At 40.4% G+C, this 10,122-nt stretch overlaps 2 protein-coding genes across 3 annotated transcripts in view; one reads left to right on the forward strand and one right to left on the reverse strand.

The window, feature by feature from the left end:
* The window catches only part of ALDH1L2 (aldehyde dehydrogenase 1 family member L2), a 49,004-nt gene extending 42,507 nt beyond the window's left edge, over positions 1-6,497 (forward strand). For both annotated transcript variants that reach the window (XM_026657529.2, XM_026657530.2), the window contains 2 exons: positions 2,681-2,880; positions 5,754-6,497. In XM_026657529.2, the coding sequence (XP_026513314.1) occupies positions 2,681-2,880; positions 5,754-5,809 (256 nt within the window). In that variant the 3' untranslated portion in view covers positions 5,810-6,497. The remainder of the gene's footprint in view (positions 1-2,680; positions 2,881-5,753) is intronic.
* Positions 6,498-6,583: 86 nt separating this feature from the next.
* Positions 6,584-10,122, reverse strand: part of CUNH12orf45 (chromosome unknown C12orf45 homolog) — a 14,494-nt gene continuing 10,955 nt past the window's right edge. The window contains exon 4 of the mRNA XM_024200077.3: positions 6,584-9,128. Within this exon, the coding sequence (XP_024055845.1) occupies positions 8,943-9,128 (186 nt within the window). The 3' untranslated portion in view covers positions 6,584-8,942. The remainder of the gene's footprint in view (positions 9,129-10,122) is intronic.

Consider the following 10,122-nt stretch of genomic DNA (forward strand, 5'->3'; position numbering starts at 1 on the left):
TACAACTGTATTTTGTTCCAGAAGTGGGTATATTCCAGTAAGGGTGAGATAATCCCTGTGTTTAGTTTGTGGACCAGTTTACTAGATTTCAGAGTAGCAGCCGTGTTAGTCTGTATATGCACACTAGTAAACTGCAAAAAGAACAGGAGTACTTGTGGCACCTTAGAGACTAACAAATTTATTTGAGCATAAGCTTTCGTGGGCTACAGCCCACTTCATCGGATGCATAGAATGGAACTGCTCAAATTAATTTGTTAGTCTCTAAGGTGCCACAAGTACTCCTGTTCTTTTTGCGGTTTACTAGAGTACGTCTACACCAGGGGTTGGCAAACTTTTTGGCCCGAGGGCCACATCGGGGTTGCGCAACTGTATGGAGGGCTGGGTAGGGAAGGCTGTGCCTCCCCAAACAGCCTGGTCCCCGCCCCCCATCCGACCCCTCCCACTTCCCGCCCCCTGACTGCCCCCCTCAGAACCCCCAACACATCCAACCCTCCCCCAGCTCCTTGTCCCCTGACCGCCCCTTCCCGGGACCCCCGCCCCCTATCCAATCCCCCTGCTCCCTGTCCCCTGAGTGCCCCAACCCCTATCCACACCCCTGCCCCCTGACAGCCCCCCCAGGATTCCCACCCCCTAGCATTCTGCTCCTCATCCCCTGACCACCCCCTTCCAGGACCCCCCACCCCTAACTGCTCCCTGGGATCCCACACCCTTATCCAACCCCCCCCGCTCCCTGTCCCCTGACTGCCCTCCCGACCCCTATCCACATCCCCGCCCCCTGACAAGCCCCCTGGGACTCCCACTCCCAACCCTCCCTGTTCCCCATCCCCTGACCGCCCCCCCCAGAACCTCCACCCCATCCAACCCACCCCTCTTCCCTGACTGCCCCCCACGACCTCCTGCTCCCTTACCCAACCCCCCCAACCCCTTACCAGCAGCAGGAGCTCGCAGCTGCGACACCCGGCCAGAGCCAGCTGCACTCCCCACGCTGCCCAGCAGGAGTGGCGGGCCAGAGTGCGGCCCGCGTGGCTGCAGGAGAGGGGGGACAGTGGGGGAGGGGCTGGGGACTAGGCTTCCCGGCCGGGAGCTCAGGGGCCAGGCAGGACAGTCCCGCGGGCCGTAGTTGGCCCACATCTGGTCTACAGTGTATGCTTCTTTCAGTGGCATGTAGAGTACATACATGTGTAGCCGCCTAGCACTGGTATAAAAGCAGCATAGACTGTGAGGCATAGTTTAGGCGAGTAAAGCCACATCTTCTCTTAAGGGTATGGGTATGTGCTCAAGTACACACCCTACATAGTTTTCTGCTCACCCCAAGCCACGTCTCCCTGTCTGCACTGCTGTTTTTAGCAGTGTAGTGTTCCGCTATCTCCCCTCTGCTGGAGCCTTTCCCTGTCACAGAAAAAGACTCCAGCAGCAGGGAAAGGCTCTAGCAGGGGGTTTTGCCCATGGCGCGCCCCCTGCTCCTGCAGCAAGGAGCTGCCTCCCCTCTACCACAGTGTGGACACAGCCCACTTTTCACTGTGGCATGTCGTTACAGATACGCTATGTGCTGCCGCCAGTGGTGTGTAGTGCAGGTGTAGCCTTAGTGATCTAGAATGCAATTTACTGGGGTGAGCTTCAGCGGGGGGGAAAGCACTGTATAAACTTAATGGAATTATTTCCAGGGGCCTTAATTTTTCTAGTTTGAAAATATAGTATTAAGCTTTTGACTAAATAGAACACAATCTATGAACTGCCACGTTAAAAAGTTGTTTAATCAAACTCATTAGATGCTGACTCCGTGGTTGTTCTGAGGTTGGAGCACCCATGGGAAAAAAATAGTGGGTGCTCAGCACCCACCAGCCACAGCTGTTTGGCAGCTGGGAGAGGAGTTGGGGGAGGACAGAGACCAGCGGGTGGGAGGGGGCAGAGTGGGGGCAGGAGGAGGCGGAGCAAGAGGGGGGCCTTGTGGGAGGGGGCGGAGCGAGGGCAGGGCTTCCGGGAAGCGGGAGGAGCAGGGGTGGGAAGAGGTGGAGTGAAGGCAGGGCCTTGGGGGAAGGGGTGGAGTGGGGGTAGGGCCTCGGGGCAGAGTAGGGGTGATGCACCCCCGGGGAAAAGTAAAAGTCGGCGCCTATGATCAAACTTATTCAATTTTTGTAAACAACTAAGGATATTTAAAGCTGTTTGGGGATAAGGTACAAATAGAAACTAGCACAGTGAAGATGGCGTGAAAAGGTTTATTTGTTAAATGGAAGGCTTTGCTTTTTAAGAATTTATTCCTCAACAAAATGACAGTTAGGGTTAATTTTAGCAAAAATTAATGTTCTGCTGCAAAGCTCTGCTTTGCAAACGTTTTTGTACTTCATTCCCTGAATTCCACTGGAGCTGCACAAAGCTGATATGTATAATACAATATTTTGTTTGAGGTTTTTTGGTATAAACCTTAAGCATTCTGCAATCTAATTTACAAACTGTATAAATTAGAGACAGTAATGTGAATTTTCATATATCTGACTGATTAACAGTAGACTAGTACGTAATAGTCATGTTTTCAAAACAGCTAAATAGAGATTAGAAAGAAAAAGGGTGTGGAAAGAAGCTGTTGCACTGCAGCTAGAAGGTTGTTTGTTACATCAGAGTCTCTGTTATGTTTCTCTTACTGTCAGTAAAGCCAAATGATTTATTTTTATTATTATTATAGGGATGTCGATGGAGTGTTAAAACGTGCAAACAACACAGAATATGGCTTAGCTTCAGGGGTTTTCACAAGAGACCTAAGCAAAGCTCTGTATGTTAGTGAAAATCTAGAAGCAGGAACAGTTTTCATTAACACATATAACAAAACTGATGTGGCAGCACCATTTGGTGGATTCAAACAATCTGGCTTCGGAAAAGATTTAGGTAAGTAGTTTGGTTTCACCCCCCCCCCCCCACACACACACATACACACGGGTGGTTTAAACTTTTTTTTTTTTTTTTAAAGCCTTGTCCAGTTTCTATCACAGGAGGAAAAAAGCCCATAAAAGTCCTGATAGATCAAGTTTTACACTTAAAAAATAGCAAGGAAAAATGTAAGAAATAACACCATTGTCAGCTAGGGGGCTAATGGCATCTCTGTGATCCCTTGCTGGTTTGAGTGCACCCTCTCAGGTGTCAGGCCTCATGCCTTTACCTATCTCAGGGTGGAATTTTGCAGTTCTAGTCTTCAACCGGATTCTGGCTTACAGTATCCCCCTTGTATCAACTGTGCTCACCCAGCAGATCCAACTGAATTTGGACACTTACGATTCTTCCATTTGGGAGTCTGTGACCAGCGGCATACAGTAATCAGACAGGCTTCCTTAACCAAAGTGTTTATTTTAGTTGGAGAACAAGTTTATTAGAGAAAAAGGATTATAAAAATAGATAGTCTACATTGCATGTCTACCTTACCTAAAGGCATAGCATCCCCTAATAGTAACCTGTGCAGTCCTAACGTCTTAAACACCCCCAGCAGGTCCTTGTGTCTAGTGGCTCATCTACACTGCACTGCTAACTACCCCATGTGGACACTACTGGTGTGAACTAAAAGGTACCTAGTTCACATTAATGTATTCCTCTTTCAAACGGTCTTTAGACCCAATGATTCTGACATTGTCCGTCAGTGACTCTTCGGTGTCAGTTGATAGGTTTCTACCTGGAGTCATCCCCTCTTTCCTGCCTGTGTTCCAGACAGCCCTCATGCAGTAAACATGCAATAACCAGGCTAACAAACAGCATTCATATAATAAATCATCAGTGGGCAGCTCCAAATGCATCACAACCTTCATGGGAATTATCTTTGGTCAGTGGTTTTCTGGTTGTTTGGTTCTCACCAGCCCTTGTTTGACATAGTTCAAGGAAATTGACCATGGTCTCTTCCAGACCCAAGCATACACTGAAGCTCCTGTCTCCCTCCAGGCCCCCGTTATAAACTCCCCTATCATTTTCAAAACTTACTTCATTTCAGACTGGCTTAAAATCAAAACCAGATTTTATTTGGCAAATTAAACACACGAGAATAACGTTAAGAAGGTAGTTAAACTAACATTAGGACTAATATTACTAAAAAAATCACTAGACAGGAAATAAGACTTAAGAATCCATTTACCCAGGGATCTTAAATTGTGTGTCCCTGACCCATACTAGTGCTGAAGCTTACTTTTGGCTTCCATTCACCTTCAGCGCACCCTGCCCACCCGCATATCTTTCAGTAAAAACCCCACTCTACTTACTTATAGGTAATGTGGCTATATCTTCACACAGTGGCCCCCTTTGTATCAATATCAGTTTCCATTTCCATTGACTCGTGTTTTTTCATACCCCTAACATACACATACATGACGCTTCTCTACATAACCCTCTCACTGCCATTAACATTCTCACATCTTTGAGACTGACTTTTGCCAACATATTATGCGGCTATTTCTCCCAAACTATTCCATACACATCATGTAGCTTTCTAAATCTAATTACTCTGAATTTCTTGAGCTTTTTGACTTTTAAAGGAGATAGATGATTTTCAAAAATACCTTAGTGGGAGTGGTTGAGTGCCCAGCACTTTTGAAAAACTAGGCAGGTGCCTAAATAAATATGGATTTAAAAGCCCAACTTTGGTTTATTTAGTTTCTCACTTAAACATAGCCATAGAATACAAAGTACAGATGCTCCCCGGGTTACGCAAGACCCGACGGACGCAAATTCGCACTTATGGGAAAAGTTCCGTAAGCCAGAAATAGGCTTTTCGAGTTGCGGAAATTTTTGCGTTATGTACGGGTATAAGTTTCCAACTTACACAAAATTTGAGTTACGCAAGGCTTTCTGGAACGGAACTATTGTGTAAGTCGGGGGGCGTTTGTATTAAGGTGTTGATATTTATATAGCAGATAAAATTTATATTGGATACACCAGGGAGTATGTCAGAAAATATTTTGAGCAAAAAGAAATAAAAAAAATTACCCTCTCCTGCAAATAACAAAAAATTCATGTCTATAACCCATCCTACTTACAATGGTATTATTAAGCTTGAGGTGGTTTTTTTTACAACTCTGACATGTCAATTTGATGCTGTTGTGGGGTATTTTTGAGAGGGGGTGCCAGTTTTTCCTTTCTGTTTTTTTAAGCATAAAGCAATCTATTTCCCCACTAAGGCTAGCTAGATAATTTTGGTCAAACTTTCCAGAAACATTCACCTTTAGGCAAAACTCAAGAATGTAAGATGTCAGTCAGAGAGCCAAGTGCACCACAGGAGGTCTTGACTTAGTTCCCGAGGACCTTGTAAAGTGCAAAGGGGATACAACCTCTAAATGTTCACAGGAAGAAGCCCCATTATAATGCACCTTAGGAAAGCTGCAACTCCAAAATGTCTTGGGGAGAGGGTGTGTGAGGGGGAGAAGCTCTTCAGGGGAACTTCTAAAGTGGATAGGACAGTGTTTTGGTGCTATAATAGACAGTAATCAGATTATGATATATTGTATTATTGCTAAAGTGATTTTTTCAGCTTCAAAAAGAGTTTAATTTACCTCAGTAGAGTCAATGGGATAAGAGTGGGGTATTTTAGAATATACTCAGTCTATTTATTTAAAAAAAAAAAAAAAGTAATTCCTTGGCCACAAGCTATTGGAACATGCGAATGCAAAGTACCTAAGCACTTAGCAAACAACAGTTCAGAATTCCTTTTAAGTGGTTAAAACTAAGTCTTCTGACTACTCCTTTAAACTGGTGGTATAACTGCTTCACATTTTGATCTTCCATAGGTGAAGAAGCTCTTCATGAGTACCTCAGAACTAAAGCTGTAACTGTGGAGTATTAAAGAAACAGCTCAGCCTGACTGCCAAAGCAACCCCCTTGCTGACAGCCTCAATTTTAAGTACTGTTAAGCACTTAATACAATGCCCAGGATATACTTTCTGAAGTAGTACCACTAACAGAAAGCAAATAGTATTTATCCATGAAAAATTGTAAGGATCAAATTCTAGCCCCATTAAAGTCACAAGGAATTTGGCAACTTACTTTAGTGGAACTAGAATTTGGTCTTTACTTATCTAAATGTCCACATACCTAAACCTTTTGAGTTGTTCTTAACTCAGGCAATGGGAGATTGCTTATGTAAGACTCAAGGATTGGGCCCATGATGTGCCTAAATTTTTTATTAATATGAGATGTATTTTACATGATCATTTTAAACCTTTTAACATACATTTAGTCATTAAAATTCTCTTAAAACTGTACTTTAAAATGCACATTATACAGTTTTGTTATAAAACAGTTCAAGTTTTTCAACAAAAGTATACAGCTCTGACTTTTCAGCAGTATAGGAAACCTTAGTGCCATAAAATGTAAATAAATGCAAGAAAGTGCACTTATTATGATCTTTGTTAAACTATGAATATTAAGCTGAAAGTTATTGAAAATATTTTCTATCTTCTTGCGAATGTGGAATGTGCAATTTGTATGGGATTGTGAATGGTGGTTACATTAATAGATTTAAACCAGCTGTGTCTGTGTATATGTCTGCTATCACTATTGTACGTGGCATAATTATTTCACATTACATGCACTCGCTTTACCTCAAGGAGAATTTATCACAAGATTATGGCATTAGGCAGTTACTATGCTATAAAGTCAGATATTACCCGTATTTTTTACTTGTCAAGTACTAAAAAGAAAGGATATCTGATATAATGACCAAGTGTTTTTTTCAAGATAATGAACATAACTTGGCACATTCTGTACTTCAAGAAACATTTTAAGAGAAACTACTGTACCACAAAGCTACAGCATGCTACAGCCAATATTTTAATTAGTTTGTGAGATCAGCTGAACAGTGTTCCAAATGTATGCACCTTCTGTAAACAGGTATTACAGCCCAGTGAAGTTTTTTCAGTGAACAGTAAGTTTCCTGAAAACTACAGTTTTGGTGAGACCAAAGCCATGTGTAAATTTAGCAAATAGTTGCTGCTGGGTTTGGGTTTTTTTCCTTCTAAAGGAAAATATTTAAAGTCTAAACAAACTGTTTCACAGTGTCAATTAGAATTGACTCAAACAACATTGTTTTGTTTTGGCAAGAAAAAACAAATTGTCAGTTTGAAATGAACCAATTTTGTTGTTTTTTTCCAGTTCAGCTACCAAACGAAAAAAAACAATTATTTTTTTTGCTCATCTCTATCTGGTATCACAGGAACAAAATTATCTGTTTATGTTAGCTCTATGTAATTATTTTCCTACTTAAATAGCCCAATGTTAGACACAAGTTAATGTGGAATATGTTTTTGTAGTAAAAGTGGTCTAGCTACAAGACAATTTTTTACCTTCAATTTACCAGGCACATCAACATGGTCCACAAAGTTAAATATTCAGTTCTGGACACAGTTTACACAGCCATTAAGCAAGGTTTATGAAGTGTGACATTATAAACAAGCTGTATCCACATTGTGCAATGTACCATTAAATCACCGCATAATTCCTTCACTTTGCATGTTGACAAAGTGTATTTGAAATGCAATTGAGTAAAATTAGTCTATACTGCAAACCTTAGTATAAAAACAGTATCCAGGCTATCCAAATAAAGGTACCTTAAAGTGTTTAATTTACCATAGAAACAGTACCTTCAACAGACAACCATACTAGTTCCCCAACTGCTTTGGATTTTGTCAGTTGACAGATATTTAGGAGGTTCTTTGATACAACAGCCAGAGACACAAGGAATAATGTGTATAGATATGGGTCATTAAATAGTTGTGCTGAGTAAAACTGGCATGTCTAAATCTCCTTCCAGTGGTAAGCAATGTTAAAGTGATGTGTGAGACTAGCAGTCCAGCGTTGCATCTTAGGCCAGTTTCCCTCCAGATTTAAAACTGTTTGAACAGTTTAATTCTAATGTACCATAATTAATAAGTGGAAACTAACCACCTCAGTACTGTGTCTTATACAGCCCATATCCCAAGTGCTGCTGCTTTTCAGAAAGATTGATTACTAGCAACATGTGTCAAAGGACCTGCTTTGGACTAATAATTTAGCTAAAATAACCCATAAATTGAATCACAATAGTAATTGATGCCAGTAAGATTTTATTTTTCCTATTAATAAAGAAAGATAAGAGGACATGCTCTTCAACAAAGACTGGAAATAGTATTGATCATTATCTTGGTCAAATGTTCCAAACAGTATTGATTTTAAATCCTGTGCTTAACTGCAGCTTGCTAGTCAATTTTCTGTAGCTAAGTAAATACAGTAATATAACCTTAAATTATTATATAAAATACTGTTTCTTTGAGAAACAAGTTATAATCTACAAAGGCATTCAGATACATCATTTGAAAGGCAAAACATGACTAAACTAAATACAGTAAAATAGCCCAAATTGCTCCCTATAAAATTAAGGAGGCAAGAATAAATTAGGCATATTTCCTGACTTAACTCTTGAAGCACTGAGTGTGGTCATTTTTAGTATTTGCTAGTGAAGACAAGTATATAATACTTTACTATCTTAGCATATTTATTCCCATCTCAAAACACAAGCTGTGTCTTCCTCCAATCTACTTATTTCCCTCTCCTGAAGTAAGTACCCCCACACCCTAGTAACCTGTTCTTCACCTCGCAACAGGCCAAGAACTTCACACTTCTTGCCAAGCTTTACAGTGCAGCCTCTCAAATTACTAAGTTTCATGCTGTTTCTTCCCCACCCTGACCTCCTGATGCAACTCATTTCTATATAGCTTGGGGGATAGGTCTGGACTTAGTTCTAAGAGCTCCAGCTTTCCTCCCAGCCATAAGAAACTCTCCACCCTACTAAACACAGTACTTCCAGCGACATATGTGACTGGGAATTCGCCAGTTTCCAGGTGACACACACTTGGAAATTAGCTAGTTTTCTAAGGGTGAAGCCTTCAAAGTAGTCAGGACACATGATACATTCAGAAATGGAAATCTGAAAATAGTTCTATCTACTCATTCACTTTGCTGTCCAAAATTTCTATTTTGCCCTTTTCTCCTTTTTGTTTTGGAAGTTTTATCGTGTCTATGGTAACTTCATCAGTTGCACAACTGTCCTCCTCAGATTCTGAGCTGTCTTCTGAAAGTATTTCTTCTTCATCCGTGTCAGAACCACTTAATTCAACCAAGGCTACATTCTGCAAGAAACAACAGTTCTTAAAAAATGAACCCATATATCTACATATTGCTTTTATGATTTTTGTTAAAAAAAAAAAAAAATCCAGGACCTTAATACACATGAACATCCTTACCATAAAGTCATCAATTATGTGCTATGCAAAAAATAAGTAGACCTCAGTAGACTGGAAATATTTGCAAGTTTTTTAGGGATCACTATAAACATGAAAGTTTAAATATGAAAAATGAGTTTATACATTCTAAGCACCTGTAGTGCTCAGTAATAAAGTAATAGTTTTTAAATAATTCACAGGAAGCAAAAAGAGAATAGTACATTGATGAATTCACTTTGTCTAAAGCGAAGGCTTCTGGTTTAAACCGACAAATGAAGGGAGCAAAAGGCTGGATTTTTCAGACAAGAATCCAAGTCTGAAAATATAATTTTCAGGGGGCTGTCTCATATTTTGCTAATGTAATTCATGTCATAACAGTTTAACGTTGTCATCCACAGTCACAGTTGTGCCACTGATAAGTATTCAAGACAATCAGAATATTTTTTAAACAAAAAACTAGGGCTGTCGATTAATCGCAGTTAACTCACCCGATTAACGCAAATGAATCGAAGTTAATTACAGTTTTAATTGCGCAGTTAAACAATAGCATACCAATTGAAATTTATTAAATAGTTTGGATGTTTTTCTACATTTTCATATATATTGTATTCTGTTTTTTAATTGAAATCAAAGCATATTTTTATTACAAATATTTGCACTGTAAAAATGATAAACAAAGAAATAGTATTTTTCAATTCACCTCATACAAGTACTGTAGTGCAATCAGTCATGAAAGTGCAACTTTCAAATGTAGATTTTTTTTGTTACATAACTGCACTCAAAACCAAAAAGTAAAACTTCAGAGCCTACAAGTCCACTCAGTCTTACTTTTTGTTCAGCCAATCACTAAGACAAACAAGTTTGTTTACATTTACAGGCTCATAATGCTCTTCTTATTTAC

Source organism: Terrapene carolina, unplaced genomic scaffold, assembly GCF_002925995.2.
Source record: "Terrapene carolina triunguis isolate 2854851 unplaced genomic scaffold, T_m_triunguis-2.0 Scaffold247, whole genome shotgun sequence".
NCBI classification, from domain to species: Eukaryota; Metazoa; Chordata; order Testudines; family Emydidae; genus Terrapene; species Terrapene triunguis.